Source organism: Pteronotus mesoamericanus, unplaced genomic scaffold (assembly GCF_021234165.1).
Source record: "Pteronotus mesoamericanus isolate MK-2021 breed Mesoamerican mustached bat unplaced genomic scaffold, CSHL_Meso_final contig_121, whole genome shotgun sequence".
In the NCBI taxonomy this organism is placed as follows: domain Eukaryota; kingdom Metazoa; phylum Chordata; class Mammalia; order Chiroptera; family Mormoopidae; genus Pteronotus; species Pteronotus mesoamericanus.
In genome coordinates, this window is record NW_026555046.1 from 3,585,529 (window position 1) to 3,611,361 (window position 25,833).

The 25,833-nt window shown below is 40.5% G+C and overlaps 1 protein-coding gene across 1 annotated transcript; it reads left to right on the forward strand.

The window, feature by feature from the left end:
- Window positions 1-24: 24 nt before the first annotated feature.
- Window positions 25-25,146, forward strand: UNC50 (unc-50 inner nuclear membrane RNA binding protein). The gene is made up of 6 exons (XM_054586225.1): window positions 25-151; window positions 1,211-1,494; window positions 2,259-2,379; window positions 23,251-23,390; window positions 23,478-23,579; window positions 24,808-25,146. Exons 2-6 carry the CDS (start codon window positions 1,215-1,217, stop codon window positions 24,942-24,944), a joined length of 780 nt encoding a protein of 259 aa, XP_054442200.1. The 5' UTR covers window positions 25-151; window positions 1,211-1,214; the 3' UTR covers window positions 24,945-25,146.
- Window positions 25,147-25,833: the final 687 nt, after the last annotated feature.

The window sequence follows — 25,833 nt, forward strand, 5'->3', positions numbered from 1 at the left end:
GCCGCGGGCGGCGGAAGTAGGCGCAGGTCACGTGTTGCGCCCCAGATACTGTCTACGTTGCGGGAAGGGAAGTTAGCCCAGAGGCTGTCCCAGCTGCTAAATCGAGGTTGCGGCTAGTTTGGAGCCGGTGGAGGCCCTAGCGGCGCTCCAGGTGAGTCCTGAGGAGGACTATGTCCGGGCACGGCTTTGGCTCGCCCGGTCCCGTTTCCTCCCGCCACTGGCGGCCCGACCTCTCGGGGGCTGGAGTGACAATCGCGGGACGTCCGGTGGGGTGACGGGATAAAATGTGGGACGCTCAGCTACAGTTGAATTTCAGATAAAATAAACAACAAATACTTTTTAGTAAGGAAATCCCCCACGCAGTATTTCAGACGTACTTATACAAACAGGCATTCCTGTATAGGATTCCAACGTCAGAGGACGACTTTATTTGTTATGTTTGGCAGCCCTACCCTGGGCCGGGGCTGCCGGGGAGCGGCCTGTGTCCGGAGGTTGGGGAGCAGAGCTGGCGACGGGGCCGCCGGGGCGGGGGGCGGGACCATGACTGACTGCCCTCACTTAGCTTCAGAATGGTTCAACCCCGTCTCTCACTGTGACGTCCCTCTGCGGAATTATTCATGAAAAAAAATACTGGATTTAGTTTTTGCTATATTTTTATAACACCTTCTAGTGAACGAGTTGCTTGCTGGCAATGCTTTGGTGGACCACCAGTGTGATGAAGTCATTTACTTCTCCTTGGTAACATCATTTCGTTTCTAATTGGCCTAAACAAAGGCTTTCTCTTAAGGCTTGGTGTTTAAGAACACAGGGTTCTGAGCTGGAACTTGAATCAGAATCTCAGTCTCCCTCTCTTCCTTCCTTTTCTTCTCTCTCCGTCTCTCCCTCTCCATCCCTGCCTTCCCCCACACCGTCTCTCTCTCTCTGTAGCTGCTATTACCTGGGAGGACTGTTTTGAGGACTGAGGGAGGTGAGGTGTGGGAAATGTATGGCCCCTGTATGATTGTTACTACGGTGCCGCCCTTGGCTGAAGTGCAGTAAGCAGGACTCAACCAAGCTTCAAAAACAACTCCATTTGCATTGACCACTGACTTTTCTCAAGGATTGGAGAAGTGTCAGGTGACCTCCCTCCCATATGACTCAGAAGAGGCCTGCTAGTACCCAACACTTTCTTCAGATTACGAATAAAGATTTTCCTTCTCTCCCCCCATAGGAAGATGCTACCAAGTACTTCAGTGAATTCCCCAGTGCAGGGGAATGGAGTGTTGAATTCCAGAGATGCAGCAAGACACACAGCAGGAGCAAAGCGCTACAAATATTTGAGAAGGCTTTTTCGTTTTCGGCAAATGGATTTTGAGTTTGCAGCATGGCAGATGCTCTACCTGTTCACTTCCCCACAGAAGGTTTATAGAAACTTTCATTATCGAAAGCAGACAAAAGATCAGTGGGCCAGAGATGATCCAGCTTTCTTGGTCCTGTTAAGTATCTGGCTATGTGGTAAGTGTGTTGATCTTCAGTACAGTTGAAAAACAAATTGAGTGTTTGATTGGACTTGTCATTTGGAGCTCTTTTGTTATAACTGTTCTGGGTCAGAGTTTGGGTATATTTAAAGCTCCTTCCTCTTTTGTGAAGTCTCCAAAATCTCACAGGAGAGAAATCTGTATTCTGCCTGGTTCTGAAGGGCCCAAGCAGATGCCAGAGTAAATCATTACCTCAAAACTATAAAAAAGTAGAGGGACAGAGTCATTTCATGTCTTTTAACTACAGTGATAAATACATTGATACCCAAATGCAAACTTATCGTGAAAGGGAATATCAAGATTGGAAATTGCTTTTCACAATTAGGGAAATCCGGAGGGAGAGTTGAGTTCTAAAAGTGCAGTATTGATAGGAACTTGAGAAAGTACTTGTAAGTTCTCCAATAGTGTAGCGAAAGGATCCTGTGAGCCTTTAAGGAAATGAAGTGTGTAGATTTTTCTCACCTTTAACTTACCTGAAATATATGAGTGTCTTTCCAGTACTGATGGTATTCCAAAAGCTGGGCCACCCTGGTGAGCCACACACAGGGGCCTCCTTGGTAAACTTGAGGTCTTTAAGTGGCCATTCCATGCCCTTAATCACATAGAACATAGCTTGGGGGTTTTGTTTACATGTCTGTCTCCCCCACTGGACCATGTGAATTTGGAGGGCAGGGACTGTATGCCTTATATCCCTAGAACCTTGCAAACTGCCTGAATGAAACTTGTAAATCTTTCTTTCAGTGTCTACTGTAGGATTTGGCTTTGTGCTGGACATGGGATTTTTTAAGATGATAAAGCTTCTCCTTTGGGTTGTATTCATAGATTGTGTGGGTGTTGGTCTTCTCATCTCAACTCTAATGTGGTAAGTACCATATGTTTGGTTCTTCTAATACTACTGTAGAGCCTCCTTTGCTTGCTTCACAGATACAGTAGCTGATGGAAATCGAATCAAGATAGGTAAACTGAAGGCATCCATTTTGACTCTCTAGATTAGTATAACTTGCCCTCTTACATCTACCTGTATCAGAAAATACACTAAGGTTATGGTCTATATTGTCAAAGTGAATTGAAATAATGATTATATCATACTGATAAAATCGCTGATTTTGCAAAAATATGATGTAGTTAGCCAATTCTGCTTAAGTTGTCTGGATGAAGGCTCACTTTTCTCCTGCCTTTGTCACAACTAAAATGTATAAGGTCTAGAAGGTTATTTCATGGAATCTTACTTTGAGTTTTTTGTGATAAATGTAGCACATTTGAAAAGATTTTTTTCATTAAACTTTTGGTGCCTTCCTGCTGAGGGAGACACACACACACACACGCACACATGCACGCACACACACTCAGGTGTTATTGAAAGGAGTCTCAGTTTGACATTGTCTAGGTTTAGTTTAACAACAGCAGTGTACTGAGTGTAAATCTGGTATTTGGTTTTTCATTGTTCTCAGAGATACAGGGCTCCTTTGCTGGTGGCGTGATGAATGAAGGGGGATGAATGTGATCGGTGAGCTTAGAAGATGGCCAGTGATTGAATAGGGCTGGTGGTCATTGTATATCAGAGAAAACACTCTGGAGCATTTTAATCACAGAGAGACCTGGGTTCATATGCCAGCTCAGCCATTTACTGCCAGCTCAGCCATTTACATCCTCTTGTAAAATGAAATTATTTTGTAAGGTATTTGAGAAGCTTGTGGTAGGAAAAGCATCTGGCATATAGTAAGTGCTCAGTAAATGGTAGCTATTAATGTTTTAAACACAATTCTAAGACTACAACCTCTGAAGATACCAATCTTTTATCTTCCTTTATAACTTTAGTACAGTACAGGTTTTATATGTGCTAGCCAATAAAATGTTAATGTAAAATTCTAAAATCTGACCTAAAAATAATACTGCTAATGTAAATCACATATTCGTTGTCCAAATATCCATGAAAAACATGGTATATGGAAAAATTTCAATGAGGCTTTCAAGGGAATAGTTTAGTTTGTTTTGGGTTGGCCAAAAAGTCTACATGGTTTTTCCATAAAATAAAAGACACGTTTTTCATGTTCACCAATAACTTTATTGATTGAGATATTTTGAGTATGTCAGCTATCTCCCACTATTGTCTTCTTGTGCGTAGAGGCCAGGAGTGCTGATAAACACCTTCCAATTCGTAAGACAGCCTGTCCACAGCAAAGAACTTTTTGGCCAAAATGTCAGTAGTACCCAGAAACTTTTGAAACCACTTTTGACACATTCGATCTGTCACAGGCGCCTTCTCCATACACTGCACAAATCTTTTTTTTGAGTTTCAGTTACATTTTTACCTTCCTCGAAATAATAAAGCATAACATCAAAAATGTTGTGTATCTTCTTCCATCTTCAGTATTAAAATGGCTGCACAAAAAATTCAAATTTCAGTAAGTTTTTTTAAATGCACAATAATACAACAGCTGTCACAATGCAATCTAACAAAATTGTTTCGAATGAAGTTAAAGACAGCTAAGCACTACTAGAACCATCATGTGGAAAAACATAACAGACTTTTCTGGCCAGCCCAATGGCCCGCTTTCTGCCATGAGTGTACTGATTGTGGAGGGACACAGAAACCAAGTCATTCTGGAGTTTAGTACCTTTAGTATAACTATATGATAGTGTAAGTTAAATAGAAAAGGACTCAGTATGTTTTTGTAAACCTATGTTGTCTTGTAAATGATGTGAGGAGCTAAAAATAGAAATGATGACATGTGATTGCTTGTCATCCCAGAGGCACCACAGGAACTAGCATGAGGAGGTGTTCGGGGAGGTAGGATTGATGATCTCTAGTACCAACTGCAAAGACATAGAAATGTAGTCAGCATGCTGGGTCCAAGAGTGTAGGCTGACTCTGAATGGCTGAGGAAGACATTTGATTAGAGAAATTGTTCTTACATGCAATTCAGGAAAAATTATTTGACTTTATCTCAGAGGCTGTTTTTATAGGTTTAGGGATGAGATTTGTGGAGCTTGGAGGCTCTGAAGTAAGGAAATAACATCAAATTCATACTTCAGAAAAAGTCTTTTTCTATGGCAGTGGAGGAGGAGAAGTTGGAGAGTGGTAAGGCTGGATACAGTTGTGGGTCTGCATGAGTAGAGGAGGCCCAGGCTAGTATGATGATCATAGGACGAGAGGAGAGAGATGAGCTAGCAAGCTTCCTGTGATAAGAGGATATATATGATGAGGGCAGGGAAGAAGAGGAGACCATAGCCTCCCTTGGGATGGCCGGCAAGTTTTTGGCTTAGGAGTAAGTGGTGGGTATAGATGAAGGATTCCATGTTGCACCCTGAGTTTAGGCGGCATTTTGAATATGTAGTGGAAATAAAGGTTCATTAGCTATTAGGGTACATGACTCTGAACCTACAGCAGCCTGGGCCAGGATGAGGACACAATTGGCTTCATTAATGTGAACGTGGAAGGGGGAAACCACCATTGTCTCTGCACTTTCTCGAAAGGAGTGTCTGTGCTAGAGGTGACACTCTCTCTGAGGACAGAGTCCTGGCACGTGTCCATTTAAGGAATAACCAGAGGAGTAGAAACAGCAGCAGCAGGATCACAGAATGGGAATTCTTGAGTAGTGAGCTAGATTCTTATTCCATTCATTTGATGGCACATGTTTTGGCTAAAAGGGAAAATGTATTGGTAAGTTCCAGTTTGTTCAACAAAGCAGTATTCTTTTGACATTTTTAAGGTACCTGAGTGTAGAACTGTTTTATTAGTACTGTACTTTGTTCTTCCTCTTGTTTCCATGTTTTTCCTATTTTTATTTCTAATGTAAGCATACCATTTTAAATGTATCCTTGAAATGAAATCACACTTACAGAAATCTATTGCATTTCCACAACTCTGTTTATAATACAAATGATTGTTTGTTCTTTTCCTTTAAAGATCTATTTTTCTATTAACTGGATATTTTATTTTTGAATTTATTTATAATTATAGTTGACGTACTGTTAGTTTCAGGTGTACAACGTAGTGATCAGACATTTATGTACCTTACAAAGTGGTCACCACAGTAAGTGTATTAGCCATCTTTTACTGTATAAAGTTATTTTGATATTGACCATTCCCTGTGCTGTGCATTACATCTCCATGATATAGTTTATAACTGGAAGTGCGTGCTTCTTAATTCTCTCCTCTTTTCCACCCAACCACTTCCCCCACCCCAACAGCCATCAGTTTGTTCTTGGAGTTTGTTTCTGTTTATTTTTTGTTTTGTTTTTTTAAGATTTCACCTATAAGTGAAATCATGATATTTGTATTTCTCTATTAAACTGATTTCATTATTTTTTCATGACTGAGTAATATTTCATTGTACATATATATTATGTTCTCTTTATCCATTCATCTATGGATGAACACGTAGGTTGCTTCCATATCTTGGTGCCTGCAAATAATGCTTCAATGAACACAGAGGTATACATGTTTTTGTTTTCTTCAGATAAGTATTCAGAAGTGGAATTGCTGGGTCATACAGTAGTTCTGTTTTTAATTTTTTGAGGAAACTCCATACTGATTTCCATAGTGCCTGCACCAATTTCAGTCCCATCAGGAGTGCACGAGGGTTACCTTTTCTCCACATCCTTTGCAGAAGCTTACCTTTTGTGATAATAGCCAATCTGACAGATGTGAGCTAATACTTCATTTTGGTTTTGATTTGCATTTCCCTGATGATTAGTGATGCTAAACATACTTTGATATGTCTGTTGGCCATCTATGTATCTTCTTTAAATCAGTTTTTTTTCAATTACACTTGACTTATATTACTAGTTTTGTGTGTATAATATAGTACATTTATATAAGGGGACGCTCTCCCCCCACCAAAATGAAAATTATTTTCTGGAGGGTGGGTCCCTTGTAATAGAGGTTTCCCCCACTAGGTGAGTGTTCTAGGAACCCATCAGTATCAGTGTGCGGGCTGGTGTTGTGAGAGGCTCATTCAGCTTCGGTGAATTTTTTTTGAAGTCTTTCAGTGCATTCGGCCATTTCATGATGGCTGATTTAGGAGTACGTGTGCCCACACTGTGCTGAGTGTTCAGCAGTTTTTGACAAAAAAAAGCATGACTCCCCTTGGCGCTATTCACCCGATCTCAACCGGAGTGGCACTTTTTTTGTTTTCATGGATGAAAGAAGTCCTCAAAAGGAAATGTTTTGCCGATGTGGAAGAGGTAAAACAAAAAATGTCAGAAGCACTATTTCAGGCAAAAAATTGATGAGTCCAAAAACTGTTCTGAGCAATGGAAAAAAGTCTCAGATGTATGCATTAAGTGGAGAGTACTTTGAAGGTGACTAAAGTTTAAACATGTAAGAATAAATACACAATTTTTTATAAATAAATTCTGTGGGCTTTTTGGGGGTCCTCCCTCATATAGTACAGAAATTTATATAACGTATAAAGTAATCCCCTGATACGGCGAGTACTCCTCAACACTACACATGGGTGTTACAGTATCATTGACTATATTCCCTATTCTCTACATTACATCTCCATGATATAATTTATAACTGGAAGTATGTACTTCTTAATCTCTCCCCTTTTTTACCTAGATCCCAACTCCCCTTCAGTAGCCATCAATTTGTTCATTTACTATGTGTTTTAAATTCCATATGTAAGTGAAATAAATCATATGATAGTAATCTTTTTTGGGGGGAGGGATGCCTTTTTACTTAACATTTATTGATTATGCTATTACACTTGTCCCACTTTTTTCCCCCCTTCCCTTTATTCCCCTCCACTCTGCACTTCCCCTCCTCACAGCATACCTCTTACCCCGCCTAGTTCATGTCCATGGGTCATACATAGAAGTCCTTTGGTTTCTCCATTTCCTATACTATTCTTAACCTCTCCCTGCCTATTTTGTACCTACTATTTATGCTTCTCATTCCCTGAACCTTTTCCTCCATTCTTCCCCCTTCCTCTCTCCTCTGATCTCCCATTTCTGTGATTCTGTCTGTTATAGTTGTTTGCTTAGATTCGTTTTTGTTTTTTTTAGGTTCAGTTGTTGATAGTTGTTTGTTGTCATTTTACTGTTCATTGTTTTTGATCATCTTCTTTTTCTTAGATAAGTTCCTTGAACATTTCATATAATAAGGGCTTGGCGATGATGAACTCCTTTAACTTGACCTTATCTGGGAAGCACTTTATCTGCCCTTCCATTCTAAGTGAAAGCTTTGCTGGATAGAGTAATCATGGATGTAGGTCCTTGCCTGTCATGACTTTGAATACTTCCTTCCAGCCCCTTCTTGCCGGCAAGGTTTCTTTTGAGAAATCAGCTGATAGTCTAGTGGGAACTCCTTTGTAGGTAACTGTCTCCTTTCGTCTTGCTGCTTTTAAGAGTCTCTCCTTATCTTTCATCTTGGGTAATGTAATTATGATGTGTCTTGGTGTGTGCTTCCTTGGGTCCAACTTCTTTGGGACTCTGAGCTTCCTGAATCTCCTGGAAGTCTATTTCTTTTGCCAGATTGGGAAGTTCTCCTTCATCGTTTTTCCTGATAAGTTTTTAATTTCTTGCTCTTCCTCCTCTTCTTCTGGCACCCCCTATGATTTTGGATGTTGGAACGTTTAAAGTTGTCCCAGAAGTTCCGAAGCCTCTCCTCATTTTTTTGAATTCTTGTTTCTTCATTGTGTTCTGGTTTATCTCTTCCTTCAGCCCCAGATCGTTGATTTGAGTCCCATTTTCCTTCCCTTCACTGGTAGTTCCCTGTCTATTTTTCTTTATTTCACGTTACATAGCCTTGCCTTTTTCTTCCATTTTGAGACTATATTCAACCAATTCAGAGCTTCCAGATTGCCAGTGTTTTGAACTGTGCATCTGATCGGTTGGTTGTCTGTTTATCACTTAGTTCTATTTTTGGAGCTTTGGTCTGTTCTTTCATTTGGGCCGTATTTCTTTGTCTCAGCATGTCTATTACATTGAGAGGGGTGGAGCCTTAGGTATTCACCAGGATGGGGCAATCCAAGTTGCTGAGTTGTGACACTTTGTGTGGGGGAGGGGCCCAAGAGGGAACAATGATGCTTACTCAGCTCTTTGTGGGATTTCAGTCACTTTCCCCACAACCCACAAGCAAATTAGGCCCATCTGGTGCTGATTCCCAGGTGGGTGGGTTTGTGTACATTCTAGGACCCCGTGGGTGTCTCCTACAGACTCTCCTGTAAGGCTGACGGTTTCTCCTGCCATCACAACCCCCATAGGATTTTACCTCCAGAGGTTTTGAGGCTTTCTTTTTCCGCACTGGAACCCTGGATTGTGCTGTCTGCCTCACTCCCCACCTGTTCCTCCTGGTTTATCCGCAGGCAAATGTGGGACCGTTAAGTCCGCCGTCCGCCACCCGCCACCCGCCACCTTGCGCACCTGGTCCTCCAGCTGCCACCTTGCCACACATCCTCTCTGCCCTGGCTGCCTGTCTCCACCCCCTTTTTCCAGGCTGAATGAATGTTTCTTCTTTAACTCCTTGGTTGTCAGACTTCCATACAGTTTGATTTTCTGGCAGTACTAGTTATTTTTTGTTTTTAAATTTGTCCTTGTCCTTTTGGTTGTGTGAGGAGGCAAAGTATATCTACCTATGTCTCCATCTTGGCTAGAAGTCTCCACAAGTCAGTCTTTTCTCTTTCTGACCTACTCCACCTAACATAATACCTCCCTGGGTCCTAGAACCTAGGACCATCCCTATTGTCACAAATGGCACCATTTCATTCTTATGACTCAGTAATACTCTATGGTATATAGGGTGGGGCAAAAGTAGGTTTACAGTTGTTTGTATGGAAAATATTACAATAATTAATAAATAATACAAGAGTAAACTCTTGTGTATTCACAACTGTAAACGTACTTTTGCCCCACCCTGTATGTGTATCACATCTTTATCCATTGGTCTGTTGATGGACACCTAAGTTCATTCCTTATCTTGGCTATTATAAATAATGCCGCAATGAGCATAGGGGTGCATATGTCTTTTCAATTTATTTTTTAAGTTCCTCTGATAAATACCCAGAAATGGAATTTCTGGGTCATAACGTGGTTCTATTTTTAATTTATTGAGAAACCTTTATACTGTTTTTCATAGTGGCTACACCAGTTTACAATCTCATCAGCAGTGCATGAGGCATCCCTTTTCTTCACATCTTTGTCAACACCAGTTGTTTCTGGGTTTATTGATGATTGCCATTGTGACAGGTATGAGGTGATATTTCACTGTGGTTTTAATTTGTATTTCCATGACAGTTAATGATGTTAAACATCTTTTCATGTCTGTTGGCTATTTGTCCTCTTTGGAGAAATGTCTGTTCAGGCCCTCTGCCCATTTTTTAATTGAATTGTTTGTTTTATTGGTGTTATATTAAATGAGTTCCTTATATATTTTGGATGTTAATTCCTTATTGGATGTATCACTGGTCAATATTTCATACTTTTGCATGTGTCTTTTCAGTTTTCCCAGCACCATTTATTGAAGAGACCATCTTTACCCATAGTATATTCTTGCCTCCTTTTTCATTAATTGATCATGTAGGTGTGGGTTTGTTTTCGGCTTCTCTATACTGTTCTGTTGATCTCTATTTTATGCCAGCACCATACTAATTTGATTACTATAGCTTTGTAGCATAGTTTGCTATGAGGGAGGATGATAATTCCAATTTTGTTCTTATTTCTTAAGATTGCTTTGGCTATTTGGGGTCTTTTGTGATACATATTAATTGAGGATTCTTTGTTCTAGCTGTGTGAAAAATGCCATTGGTATTTTGATAGGAATTGCATTGAGTATGTAGATTGCTTTGGGTAGTATGGACATTTTAATGATGTTAATTCTTCCTGTCCATAAACACTGTATATGCTTTCATTTATTTGTATCTCCTTCAGTTTCTTTCTTCAGTGTCTTACAGTTTTCCAGATACAGGTCTTTTACCTTCTTGGTTCAGTTTATTTCCAGGCTTTTTTTTTTTTAAATTATGTTGTTACAGTTGTCCCAATTTTTCCCCCTTTGTCTGCCTCCACCCAGCACGCCCACTCCCTCAGGCAATTCTCATACCATTGTTCATGTCCATGGGTCAAAAGTACAAATTCTACTCCATTTCCTATGCTATACTTTATATCCCCATGGCTATTCTGTAACTGCCTATTTGCACTGCTTAATCCCCTCTCCTCTTCACCCATTCCCCTACACCCCCATCCCACCTGCCAACCATCAGTACTTTGACGGAAAGCATGAATGCTTTCCGCATTCATGATTCTGTCTCTGCTGTTACTTTAGTTTGTTTTTTAGATTCAGTTGTTGAGAGGTATGTATTTATTGCCATCTTATTGTTCATAGTTTTGATTTTTTCTTAAATAAGTCCCTTTATTAACATTTAATATAGTAATGGTTTGGTGATGATGAACTCCTTTAGTTTTTTCTTGTCTGGGAGCTCTTTATCTGCCTTTTGATTGTAAATGAAAGCTTTGCTGGGTAAAGCAGTCTTGGCTGTAGGTCCCTGCTTTTCATGACTTCGAATATTCCTTGCAAGTCCCTTCCACCCTCCTAAGTTTCTTTTGAGAAATCAGCTGACAGTCTTATGCGGACCCCCCCCCCCCCCCCGCCGTAGGTAACTACCTATTTGTACTTCTTATTCCCCTAAACTCTTCATCCATCCTCCTGCACCCCCTCCAATCTAGCAACCACATGATAACTAACTTCTTTTCTCTTGCTGCTTTGTAAGATTTTCTCTTTATCTCTTACATTTGGCATTTTAACTTTTATGTGTCTTGGAGTGGACTTCTTTGCATCCATCTTGTTTGGGACTCTCTCAGCTTCCTGGACTGGTCTGTTTCCCTCATCAAATTAGGGAAGTTTTCTTTCATTGTTTTCTCAAATAGCTTTCCAGTTTCTTGGTCTTTCTGCTACCCCTAGGATGTAAATATTGGAACGCTTGAAGTTGTCTCAGAGACGGTTACACTATCCTTGTTCTTTTGGGTTCTTTTTTCTTTTTGTTCTGATAGCTTGTTTTTTGCTTCCTTATGTTCCAAATCATTGATTTCATTCTTGGCTTTATTCACTGTACAGTTGTTTCCCTGTAAATTGTCCTGTATTTCAATTAGTGTATCCTTTGTTTCTGACTGGATCTTTCTTATGCTGTTGATGGTCTCGCTAAATTCCTTGTGCATCCTTATAACCAGTGTTTTGAATTCTGCATCTGGTATATTGCTTATCTCCATTTTCTTTAGTTCTTTTTCTGGAGTTTTGATCTGTTCTTTTCATTTCGGCCATGTTTCTTTGTCTCCTCATTTTGGCAGCCTTCCGGTGTTTGTTTCTGTATATTCGGTAGAGCGGTTATAACTCCCTATCTTGGTGTCATGGCTTGATGTAGAAGGTATCCTGTAAGATCTGGTGACAGAACCTCCCCTGTCACCCAGGCTGGGTACTTAAGGTGTGCCCTTTGTGAGGGCTGAGTACACCCTTCTCTTGTAGTTGAGCCTTGGTTGCTGTTGGTAGATCAATGGGAGCAATTTACCCATTCTATTCGCCTGCAAGGATTGCCTGTGACCACTAACCACCAGCCTCCTTCTGTGGAAGATCAGCTGTTCAAGGGCTGGGTGGTGGTACTCCAACATAGTCTATAGATGTCCACTGGGTGTGCAGGCCCTGGGGTTTCCTGGGTGGTGCAAGCCAAGGTTAGACCCCACCTGTGTTTTGCCTGGGGCCATCCTGCCTGAGCTATAGAGCAATCTGAGATGGCTTCTACTTGTGCTGAGCTTGGAGATTCCCAGGTGAAGCCAAGCTGTGATCCTAAGCTGCCTGCTGCTAGTGTGAGGTCTGAGGGGGTTTAGCAAGAGGTGTCGGGGCTGGGCACTCATGACCCACTGAGGCCACCCAATGCTTGTTTGAAAGGATTTAGGGTGTTGTGAAGCTTGAGCCAAGCCCAACCATTCATATCGAAAAGCTGTTAACAGCTGTAAGTTGGGTGGAAAGGAGCCTCAGGGGATCTTTGGGGTGGGGCAGACAGTGTTAGCCTGGTTGATGGAGTCTCAAATATGCCATCAGCCTGCTGGCTCTGTGGCTCTGCCCACATTTCAGTTTTGGAGAAAACTGTTCCCCAGCTCTTGCCTTGATTCCAGCCACTTCAGTTACTCCCTGTATGCCTTTGGAGCTGATACCCCATGCTGGAGCTCAGAGGGAATGAGTCTGAGTAAGTCCATGTTTGGGTTCTGTAAGGGGAACTGCTTGGGTCTCCAGAAGTTTTCTTCTGCCGAATCAATCCCTGCTGGTTTTTGCAGCCAGAAGTTAAGTTATGAGGACTTATCTTCCTGTTACTGGTACTGTGGGTTGGGAGGCCTGGGACTCCTCATTCTCAGTATATCCCTCCTGAATTTTTTTAAAGATTTATTTATAGTGAGAGGGGAAGAGGGAGAGAGAGACATCAATGTATGGTTGCCTCTTGCATGCCCCCCACTGGGGACCTGGCCTGCAAGCCAGGCATGTGTCCTGAGTGGGAATTGAACCAGCGACCCTTTGGTTCGCAGGCTGGCATTCAATCCACTAAGGCACACCAGCCAGTGCTCCTCCACCATAACTGTATGTAGGACTAGCCTGTTCCACATTTCTGCCCCTCCTACCAGCCTGGGTGGATGTGGTTTTCTTAATTCTGTAGGTGTCAGATTTCATTCAACTCTATTTATGCCAGTTCTGAGTGATCATTACTCTATAACGTAGTTGTAATTTCGATGTGGTTGTGCAAAGGGACGAGCCTTGTTTACCTATGCTGCCATCTTGACCAGAAGTCTCTTAGGGTTTTTTTTTTTTTAATGCAATTGCAAACGGGATTGTTTTCTTAATTTCTTATTCTGATAGAATTTCTTATTTGTTATTGGTGTATAAAAATACGAGCAATTTCTGAATGTTTATTTTGTATCCTGATAGTTGACTGAATTCATTTATTCTAATAGTTTTTTGGTGGATTTAGGGTTTTCTATATACAATATCATGTCATCTGCAAATAATGACAGTTTTACTGCTTCCTTTCCAATTCAGATACTTTTTCATTTTCTTTTCTGATAGCTGTAAAAAAAAAAAAATACTGGTGAAATTGGACATTCTTGGTTTTTTTCTGGTTGTGAAGAAAAAAGTTTTCACCTCTTCACATTTGAATATGATGTTACCTGTTGGTTTGTTATATCTGGCCTTTATTATGCTGAGGAATGTTCTTGTTATATCCACTTCGCTGAGAGTTTTTATAATTGGATGTTGGATTTTCTCAAATGCTTTTCCTGCATGTATTCATTGGTCACATGATTTTTGTCCTTCATTTTGTTTTATGTGTTATATCACGTTAACTGATTTGTGGATGTTGAACCAGCCTTCCATTTTGGGAATAAATCTCACCTGATCATGGTGTATGATCTTTTTAACATATTGCTGAAATTGATTTGCTAATATTTTATTGAGGATTTTTGCTTCTGTGTTTTTCAGGGATATTTGCCTATAATTTTATTTTTTTTGGTAGTGTCTTTGTCTGGCTTGGATATCGAGGTAATGCTTGTCTTATAAAATGAGCTTGGTAACCTTCCTCTTGAATTTTTTGGAATAGTTTGAGAAGATAGGTTTTAATTCTTCTTTGAATGTTTGGTAAAATTCGCCTATATGGAGCCATCTGGTCTGGGCTTTTGTTTGCTGGGACTTTGTTGATTACTGATTCAATTTTTTTAATAGTTATCTGTCTGTTCACATTTTGTGGTTCTTCTTGACTCAGTCTTGGAAGATTGTATGTTTCTACAAATTTATCCATTTCTTCCAGGTTGTCCAATTTGTGGGTATATGATTGTAGTATTTCTTTATAATCCTTTTATTTCTGTGGTGTTGGGTGTCACTTAACTCTTTTACTTATTTTCTTTGGGTCCTCTATTTTTTTTAAATTAAATTTATTGGGGTGACATTGTTTAATAAGTTTATATAGGTATCAAGTGTACATAGGTATATGTGTATATAGGTATCAAGGTATCTGTGATACATGACCTGTATATTGCATTGTGTGCCCACCACCCAAAGCCAGATAGCCTCCATCCCCATATATTTGGTCCCCTTTACCTTTTATTACCCCTCTTACCCCCTTCCCTCTGGTAACCACCATACTGTTGTTTGTGTCTATAACATTGTTTGTTTTCTTGTTTGCTCATTTGTTACGTTCAGTTTTATGTCCCATACATAAGTGCAATTATATGGTTCTTAACTTTTTCTAACTTATTTCACTTAGCATATTTCAAGATCCACTCATGTTGTAGAAAATGGCAGTACCTTTTTTGTTATTGATTTGGGGTGGAGAGAGAGAGATCGATCGATCAGTCATTTTGTTGCTTTACTTATTTATGAATTCATTGGTTGCTTCTTGTATGTGCCCTGACTGGAGATTGAATTTGTAACCTTCGCTTATGAGGACGATGCTCTAACCAACAAAGCTACCCACCCAGCTAAGGCAATTTTATCTTTTCTTATGGGTGAGTAGTAGTCCGTTGTATGTGTTTACCACTTCTTTATCCAGTCATCTGAGGACACTTCGATTGTGTCCATGTCTTGGCCCTGTGAACAATGCTGCAGTGCACATAGTGGTGCATATATCTTTGTGAATAAATGTTTTCAGGTTTTTGGGGTAGCTAACCAGAAGAGGGGTTGCTGGGTTGTATGGTAGCTCTGTTCTTAATTTTTTGAGGAACCTCCATACTGTTTTCCTTACTGGCTGTATCACTTTCCCCACCAGTAGTGAATGAGGGTTCCTTTTTGTTACAATCTTTCCAATACTTGTCATTACTTGTCTTGTTGATAATAGCCATTCTCTGTCTATGGCTCTGCTACCCTGATCGTGCCTGATCATGTCTGATAATAGCCATTCTAACAGGCATGAGGTGGTATCTCACTGTAGTTTTTATTTGCATTTTTCTAATAGCCAGTGAAGTTGAACATCTTTTCATATATGTTAGCCATTTTTATGTCATCTTGGGAGAAGTATCTTTAGTTCCTCTCCCTTTTTAAATTTTATTTATTGATTGATGTTAGAGAGAGAAAGGCAGGGCAGAGGGAGAGAGAGAAACATTGATTTGTTGTTCCACTTATTTATGCATTCATTGATTACTTCTTGTATGTGCCCTGACCAAGGATCGAACTCACAACCCTGGTGTATCTGGACACCTAACTAACTCAGATACCTAGCCAGGGACTGCCATATTTTAAATTGGATTGTTTGTTTGGTGTTGAGTTCTATGAGTTCTTTATATATTTTGGATAGTAACTCCTTGTCAGGACTGTTTGCAAATATCTTCTCCCATTTGGTTGGTTGTCTTTTTGTTTTGTTAGCAATTTCTTTTGTTGTGCAGAAGCTTTTTAGTTTGATTTAGCCCCATTCATTTATTTTTGCCTTTACTTCCCTTGGCTTTAGGGTCAAATTCATAAAATGTTTTCTAAGACCAATGTCCATAAGTTTAGTATTTATGTTTTCTTCTATGTAACTTACTGTTTCAGATCTTATATTTAGGTCTGTGATCCATTTTGAGTTAATTTTTGTTCATGGGGACAAAGTGTAGTCTAGTTGCATTCTTTTGCATGTGGTTTTCTAATTTTCCTCTTTTTTTTTTCCTTGATGAGCCTGGCTCAAGGTTTTTCAATTTTGTTTATCTTTTCAAAGACCCGGTTCTTGGTTACATTGATGTTTTCTGTTGTTCCCCTCCCCACCAGCTCCCTTCTCTCCCTCCCTCCTTTCCTTCCTGTTATTTATTTTTAGAGGGGAATGCAGGGGAGAAAGAGAGGGAGAGAAACATGAATGTGAGGTTGCATCTCACACGCCCTCTCCCGGGGACCTGGCCAGGCATGTGCCCTGACTGAGAATCAAACCTGCAACCCTTTGGTTTGCAGGCTGGCACTCTATCCACTCAGCCACACCAGTCAGGGCTCTGACTCTTTATTTCCTCTTGGATCTTTATTATTTGTTGTGCTTACTTTGACCCTTGCTTTTTTTCATTTTCTAGCTCCTTTTGTTACAAGGTTAGATTGTTTATTTGAGATTTTTCTTGTTTTTTGAACTAGGCCTTTATTGCTATGAATGTCCCTCTTGGGGCTGTTAATGCTGTGTCCCATAGATTTGGGGTCATTTTTTTTCATTTTCATCTGTGTATCTTGATTTCTTCTTGATCTTGTTGTTAACCCATTCATTGTTTAGTAGAATATTTTTTATCCTCTATGTGTTTGTGTGTTTTTCTGTTTTCTTCTTCTGATTGATTTCTAGTGTCTTACAATTGTGATCAGAAAATATGCCATATGATTTCAGTCTTCTTAAATTTATTGAGACTTATTTTGTGGTCCAGCATGTGGTCTGTCATGGAAAGTGTTCAGTGTGCACTTGAAATAGATATATTCAGATGCTTTTGGGTAAAATGTACTAAAAATTTCAGTTATAAGTTCATCTGGTCTAATGTGTCATTCAGAGCCACTATTTTCTTGTTGATTATTTTGTCAGTGGGGTGTGACAGTCCCCTACTGTTATTGTAATGCTATCAATCTCTACTTGTATGTTTGTCAGTATTTTCTTTATGTATTGCTTCTACACTGAATGCACAGGTATTTACAAGTTATGTCTTCTTGTTGGGTTGAAATATTTATCATTATGAAATGCTTCTCATCTCTTGTTATAGCTCTTGTATGAAAGTCTATTTTTTGTGTGTGATACAGGTATTGCTATCCCACCTTTTTATTTTATTTCCATTTACATGAAGTATCTTTATCAAACGTTTTAGTGTATGCGGAGTGGATCTCTTGTAGGCAGTGTATGTGGTCTTGTTTTTTTTAATCCATTCAGTCACCCTGTGTCTTTTGATTGGACTTTTAGTTCATTTACATTGCAAGTAATTTGATAGATATGTCATTATTGACATTTTATCAGTTGTTTTCTGATTATCTTTGTAATTTTTCTCTGTTCCTTTCTCAGTCTCTCTTCTTTTTTTAAAAAAATATTTATTTGGTTTTAGAGAGCGGGGAAAGGAAAGAGAAAGAGAGGGAGAGAAACATCAATGTGTGGTTGCCTCTTGCGCATCACCTACTGGGGACGTGGCCCACCAGGGAAAATGCCAACCCAGGCATTTGCCCTGACTGGGAATCGAATCAGCGACCCTTTGGTTCACAGACTGGCACTGAATCCACTGAGCCACACCAGCCAGTGACTTACTCTCTTCTCTTGTATGTTGATTTTTTTCTATAGTGTTGTATTTGGATTCCTTTCTCTTTTTTTCTTGTATATCTTTTGTAGATTTTTGATTTGTACTTACCATGTACTTCCTATATACCAGGGGAATGTTTATGTCAGACTGACTGTTTCAAGTTTATGGTCATTTAAGTTCAAATAGTCCATAATCACTACAATTTTACTGCCTCCACGTTTCTTATTGTCATGATTTTTTACTTCTTTTGCATGCGTGTTTGTGTATATCCTTAATTTATTGTTGTCATTACACATGGTCTTCCTGCTTTTTTCTCTTTTAATTTTTGTACTAGCTTGGTTGATCCCTAGTCTTTACTGTTTGCTTTTTTCAGTGACATTTTTTTTTCTGTCCTCTATTTTCTTCATATTTTTTATCTTTTCTACTTAAAGAAGCCCCTTTAACATTTATTGTATACTGTTTTTGTGGTGATGAACTTGTTCAGATTTTCTTGTCTGGGATACTCTACGTTTCTTCAATTCTAAATGATATTCTGCTGGTTAGAGTGATCTTGGAGGTTTTGGCTTTTCATCACTTTGAATATTTTGTGCCAATCCTTTTTGTCCTGCAGAGTTTCTGTTAATATATCAGCTGATAATCTTATGGGGGTTCCCTTGCACATAACTGATTGCTTTTCTCTTGCTACATTTAAAATTCTTCCTTTGTTTTTGACAAAACCTTTAGCATTTTAATTTTGACATGTCTTGGTGTGGACCTCTTTGGGTTTATCTTGTTTGGGACTGTACATTTCCTGGACTGTATGTGTATTTCCTTTGCCAGGTTAGATAAGTTTTCTGTCATTGTTTCTTCAAATAGGTTTACAACCCGTTTTTGGTTTTTTTTTCTGTCTTCTTCTGGGACCCCTATGGTGTGAAAATTGGTGGCTTGATGTTGTCCCACATGTACTTTAAACTATCCTCATTTTTTAAAATTCTTTTTTCTTTTTGCTGTTCCAATTGGGTGTTTTTTACTGCCTTCCCTCCCATATCACTGATTCAATCCTCTGCTTCATCTAATATGATGTTGATTTGCTCTACTGTATTCTTCATTCCAGTTAGTGTATTTTTCATTCTGATTGGTTCTTGTTCATATTTTCTTTTTTTGTCTCTAAATCTTTGTTGAAGTTCTCCCTGAGTTCATCTGTTCTCCCTAGTTCATTGCAGTGTTATAACCAGTGTTTTTGAACTCTGCATCTGGTAGATTGCTTATCTCCATTTCACTTAATTCTTCTGGAGTTTTGCCCCTTTATTTAGGACTTGTTTGTTTCCTCATTTAGTTGACTCCCTGTGTTTATTTCCATGTATTATGTCTCCTGGTCTTGATAGAGTGGCCTTATGTAGAAAGTGTCCAGTGGACAGTGGTGCAGTCTTCCTAGTCACCTGAGGCAGTAGCTCCAGGGGTGTGTGTGCCCTCCTGTTGTAGTTGTACCTCGATTGCCGGTGGCACACCATTGGGGGTGGGGGGTTGACCCTCAGGCTGACTGGCTATGGAGGCTGGATGTGACTACAGTGGATGAGCTGTTGTATGGGGGCTGACTCTACAGATTGGGTGTTGCTTTCGCATCCAGTCTGGCTGTGGTGCCAGCCTAGGCTGCCCTTTGCGTGTACCATTTGTGGAGCTGATTGGGTGATTCTCAGATGTGGTCTGCAGCAGCCACCAGGTGTGTTGGGGCTGGAGCCTCTTGGGAGTGGCTCCAGTGCAGGCCAAGGTGAACTACCACTTGTACTGGGTTTGGTGCCTCTTGGTTGGAGCAGCAAAGTGATTTGCAGTTGAGTGTTGCTTATGCTGGGCTTGGAGGTGCTTGGGAGAGGCTACAGTGCAAACTGAGGTTGCCTGCCACTTATGCCATGATTGGGACCCTTTGCTGGGCTTTGCAGTGCAAGCTGAGATCAACTTCTGCTTTTGCCTGGCTTGTGGCCTCTTAGTTGGAACTACATTACAGGCCAAGACTGGCTGCCACTTATGCCAGGATTGGGGCCACCCGATGGAAGTTAGAATGGAAGTTGAGACTGGTTTCTGCTGGTTCTGAGCTTGGGGCCTCTTGGGAAGAGCTATAACGGATGCCGAGGCTGGCTGCTGCTTGTTGGAGTTTTGCTGCTTGTTGGAGTTTTGTTGGAGTTGGAGTTCTCAGGGCAGACCTCCGCAGCCAGCATATCCCTCACATTTCATGATTGCCACACCGTGCTTATGGGCCCTGCCTGGTCCCAGAATCCACCACTCCTGCAGTCTTGATGTGGTTGCTGCTTTATATCTCTAATTATAGCAGTTTTGTTCAGCTAGACTTCAGGCTGTTCTCAATGGTGGTTCTATAATTTAGTTATGACTTTGGTGTGATCATGGGAGGAGGTGAGCTCTGTGATGACCTACTTCGCCATCCTGACCAGCGGTCGGTCTCTCTTTTTTAAAATTCTTTTTTCCATTTGCTAGTTCAGTTGGGTGATTTCCGTTCCTTTGTCTTCCAGCTCATGGGCACATTCTTCTGCATCAGCTAACCAGCTCTTGATTCCCTATAGTGTATTTTTCATTTCGGTTATTGTATTGTTCGGTTTGGATTGGTTTTATTTTCTGTTTTCTTTTTTGATGTCCTTACTGAGTTCATCTATTCCTTATTAGTGTTTTGAGCTCTTTATCTAGTAGATTGCTTGTTCCCATTTCATTTACTTCTTTTTCTAGGGTTTTATCCTGGGGTCTTTTGTTTAGCTTGTACTTTTTGTCTCATTTTGGTTCTATATTTTTTTTCCTGTCAATTAGGCAAAACAGCAGCCTTTCCAGTCTTGAAGGAGTGGCCTTGTGTAAGAGCCTCCTCTTTGTAAACTGCATGCATTGGGTGTCTTTGGCAGGGCAGCTGGAGTTGGAGCGTTTGCGTGCTGTAGGGAGCCCCGGGATCAGGCTGCACTAGGGCTGCCTGGGCCAGCTGCCTGGAGTTGGAGTAGGCATGGGCTGTGTGGAGTCCCCGGGACAAGCCAGTCAGGACTGCCATGTCAGACCAGCTGGGACTACATACAGCTGGAGCCAGCTCAGGCCTCCTGGGGTTGTGCCGCATGGGAGCCATGTTGACAGGCTGGTTTGGGCTATAATTGGAGTGTCTAGAACTGGAGGGAGTCCCAGGGGCTAGCCACACCAGGGCCTGCTGCTTTCATTGTAGTTTAGTTACTGTAGGGGCAGTCCACGCCAGGACTGCCTTGGCAAGTCAGTTGGAGTGGTAGTTGTAACGGGCTCAGGTTGTGGGGAGTCCTGAGGGCAAGCTGAAGCCAGCATAGTCTGTGGAAGTCCCAGGGACAAGCCATACTGGTGTGGGAGCTATAGCTAGAGCATGTATTAGCCACAGGGGCAAACTGTGCTCGGGTCACCTTGGAAGGTCAGCTGGAAGCAGTAGCTGGAGCAGGCCACTGGGAGACCTGGGAACAAGGCAGGAAGATGCTATGCACCTGAAAGCCTTGGCCAGCCTTGGCTAGAATACCTGGATCATCCTGCCCATGTGTTGAAGGGGATAGGGAAGGGTAAGAATCAGTGCTCTGTGATGCCTCCAACCCTGGAGAGAGATCCCACAATTTCCACAGGTCTCCTTCCTTTTGGCAGATGGCTTAGGTGCCTTTTAAATCACTTTTTTCACCACGTCTCAGGACATGTGGGCACTTTAGTGAAACCCTCCCTACTTCAGATTGTTGTGTTGGAGATGGGGGTCCCACTGTACTGGTACCATGTCTCTGTCTCCGGTTTCTATGTGATCTCTTCATTTGTTGTGCAGCAGCTGTTTAGTCAGCCCTCGATTCTTCTTCACGGGGAATTGCCCTGTGGGTGTAAACTCTATATGTTCGTGGGAGGAGGTGAGTTCAGGGTCTTACTCTGCCCCATCTTAAACCAGAAACAAATATTTTACTTTTTATTTACTCGTAATTTAACTAAACTTGTGGCCCATCTTGTGGAACAGTGGCAGAAGCCTGAATAATTGTTCTTATGACTAGACACTTGCCACTAGCCACTCTTTTCTTATTAGTTCCACCTGATTCTCTTATCTGCATTCTGTAGGTGATGGCCTCGTTCAGGCCCTTGTCTTTAAATATTATCTACACACTAATGAGTTTATATCTTGTTTTGCCCTCTTCTAACTCTACACTTTAAAAAAAAAAAAAGATTTTATTTATTTATTTTTAGAAAGAGGGGAAGGGAGGGAGAAAGGGAGAAGAGACATCAATCAATTGCCTCTCATACACACCTGGACTAGGGACCAAACTTGCAACCTAGGCATGTGCCCTGACCAGCAGTGGAACCGACCTTTCACTTTGTGGGACAACACCCAACCAATTGAGCCACACCAATCAGGGATAAATAAACTCTAGACTTTATATATAATTTCTTATTCCGTACTAACTGGTATCTTTCACATAACAGATCCAAATCCAAACTGCTGCAGTCTTCCTTCCTGCTCCCAACCATTCTTTCAGCAGTTATTCCCACCTCAGCCAATGCAGCTCAATCTTTTGTTTAAAGCAAAAATTTCTGTCACCCTTGACTTCCTGTGCCCCCCATACTCCATGTCCAGTACTTAAATCCTGTTGGTGCTGCCTTCTAACTGTAGCATATCCCGCATGTCCTACCTCTGCTGTTACCACCCTGTTCATCTCTCACATTAGCCTCTCAACTGCTCTCTCCACGTACACTTTTGTCCCTGTAGTCTGCTCTTGGTGTGACAGCTAGAGGAACCTGATCAAAACAGTAAGTCTTTCTTCTGGGAAATCTAGTCATTTCTTATTTCACCAAGAGTAAAATAGAGAGGTCTTAAAATGGCCACAGACTCTGTAAGATCTTGCTCCCTAATTCTTTTCTGATTTCATTTCCTGTTACTCTGCTCACTTGGTCCTGGCACACTGGTCTACCACCCACTCCTCAAACATGCAGGCACCCAGCCACCACCTCTGCATGGCACCATCTCCTCCACCTCTGTACTTGGCTTCCCCCTGCCTGGAATGCCCTGCCCTGGGAAAATCCGGTCACTGCCCTTGGGTCTCCGCCTAGGCGTTACTTTCTTATGACAATGATATCTGATACTGCATTTCAACTGTGTATTCTCTATTTTTTTTTTTTTTTAAGATTTATTTTTAGAGGGGAAGGGAGGAAGAGAGGGGGAGAGACTTCAATGTGCAAGAGAAACATCAGCACACTGCCTCTGACACACCCCCAGCTGGGACCTGGTCCGCAACTCAGGCATGTGCCCTGACTGGGAATCAAACCAGGACCTTTTGGTTTGCAGTTTGGCAGTCTACTGAACCACACTAGCCAGGGCTTCTCTATTCTCCTTTACTGTTTTTTCTGTAGTACCATCTAACATATATTTATATTCTATTGTCAGTTTACTCCCACGATATTGAAGGCAGACATTTTCCTCTGTGTTGTTTACCGTTGTAATTCTAGTGTATGAAATAATGCTTGGTACATAGAGGACAGTCAGCAAACATTTATAGAATTTTTATTGTATTATGAAAGAAATTTTAATTTTGCTCTTCAGGTTTATCTCTAACAAGTACTTAGTGAAACGACAGAGCAGAGACTATGATGTGGAGTGGGGCTATGCCTTCGATGTGCATTTGAATGCTTTTTATCCTCTCCTAGTCATTCTGCATTTTATCCAACTTTTTTTCATCAACCGTAAGTAGCAGTTACTCCTCAAAATATTATCCAAAAGTCTTTATTGATGCAATGGAAAGAGAGTCATTGTTTGCCTCTCTTCATCAGATGTCATACTAACAGACACATTTATTGGATATTTGGTTGGAAATACGTTATGGCTGATTGCAGTTGGCTATTACATCTATGTAACCTTCCTAGGATACAGTGGTAAGTAATTTTTTTGTTTGTCTGAAAATGTAACAGAGGGGGGGAAGCTGTAACACTAATACAATTAGCTTACAATTACAGAGCCCTTGCAGGCACTGTCCCAAAGTACTTTTATGGATTATGTCATTTAATCTTCAGAATTATATAATATAGGTTTACATATCCCCATTTTTCAAATGAGGAAACAAGCATATAGAGAGAGAGATAAGTACAGAGAGTGCAGCCTGATCCCAGGGCTCCCTACAGCACACAAACGCTCCAACTCCAGCTGCCCTGCCAAAGATGCCCAATGCGTGGAGTTTACAAGATCTTACAGAGAATCCGTGGCCATTTTAAGACCTCGGGTCATGGTCACACATCTCAAAAGCAGAATGGTGGGTATGTAACAAATTCTGTCATTGCCAGGAATCATGTTAAATCATATTGATTGTCTCCACATTACCTACTGGAACCCATGACCAGTTTTTTGTTTCCCAGGCTTTCAGGTTCTGGGTCACCAATGAAAGGTTAGAGAGAGAGGAAAGGGTTGGTGGGATGAATGAGCACATAAGCCTATGAACTTAAGTCTTTACGACTTTTGTCTCGTTTTCCACTTTTATGATCACCATATGGTTCTGTAGATAATCCCAGAAGATCAGGCCCAACCTGAGGATGTGTTTGCAAATTTATTGTTAGATCCTGTTATCAGTCAGTTCATTTTCTTAATATGAATAAGAAACATGTTTACATTATTCTTTTAGAAATGATTTCCATTAGAGCTAAATTTAATCTAGGGATTTTATAATTTCTTCATGTTACATGTTTTTTAACCCTTCCTTTCCTGTCACTCTGGATCATTAGGACTTTACTATAAATGCAAACCACTGCTCACCTCTGGCTTCACTGGTCAGAACTGTTCTCACCCTCTTGGCTGCTTTGCCAGAGACCACTTAATCCCCTCAAATTGTAATACCTTGTTTGGACATTGGGAGTCCTTTCTCCAGTTCAGGGGAGATGTTTGTGTCATGTGGTATCATGATTAGCATACTATAGGAAACCACACTTTCCTGGTAACTCTCTGTAGTTTAGACAGTTTCTTTCAGTACAGTTCAGTGTGGTTCTGGCTACATAGCATCATCTTATTGATTGAAGAATGCGTTCCTCTTTGGCCCCATATGTTCTTTAAGAATGTTCATTTAATAGTCATATTTCCTCTTAAAAAATGAATTTGTACTTGTTTATTTTCCAGCATTGCCATTTTTGAAAAATACAGTAATTCTTCTCTATCCATTTGCACCTCTCATTCTGCTCTACGGGCTGTCACTAGCGCTCGGATGGAACTTCACCCACACACTGTGTTCCTTCTACAAGTACAGAGTAAAATGAAAAAAAAAGTGAGACTATTGTATCTTAACTGTGTCTACAGTATTGGTGAAGTGATTTCTTATGAAACTTGTAAGTAAACTCATTGTAGATATCTTAAAGGTGTAAAGTTTGTGAATTTAAGGAAATATATATGTTAACATTATTGTCAAATACATTCCTTAAAACTAATTAAATGTACATTTCTATAATAAATATTTTTTAAACTAAAGCATGTATTCATTCTAATATTTGTACACACAAGAATGATACACAAAATACTGAAGGTGTAAGGAAATTAGAAAGGTTAAACTTTATAAATTCTTTTTGAAAGAGCTTCTTTTTGGAGAACATGGTAATAATTGTATGCTCCCCCCACCCCCATTACTGACAAGTTACATATGCTGCCTCCATTTTATAATGGGTTATATTTTAAGCATTTATATAGGGCATTTGATCTTAGTCTAATCAGGCCCTAAATATCACTAACAGCATTTTCTCTGCAAAACAAAACAAAAACACAAAATTCAGAGTGAACCAGGTCTATTTGGCTACAATTAATTTGGGAGCTGTATAGTGCACATAATATATGAGTGAATATCTGTATCATATTTATAACCACTGTCTTAACATCAAGGCTTCTTTCTTTAAAGATTTTCTGAAACCCACATGGAAGATCCACTGCCGTTTTTCTAACTGAAAACAGTTCAAGTAAACTATTATTATTATCAGTGTTGAACATAACCAGTAGAAAATACAGAACAAAATTTGCTACCCATTAAGTCTTAACTGTTTTTATTAGGAGTCTTGAGTTCAGCGTGGCTTTTTAAATTCTTTATTTCAATACAGATGAACGGTTTTGGCACAAACAGTGATGAAGGCACAGTCAACAGGACCAGTTATTAGGTTACAG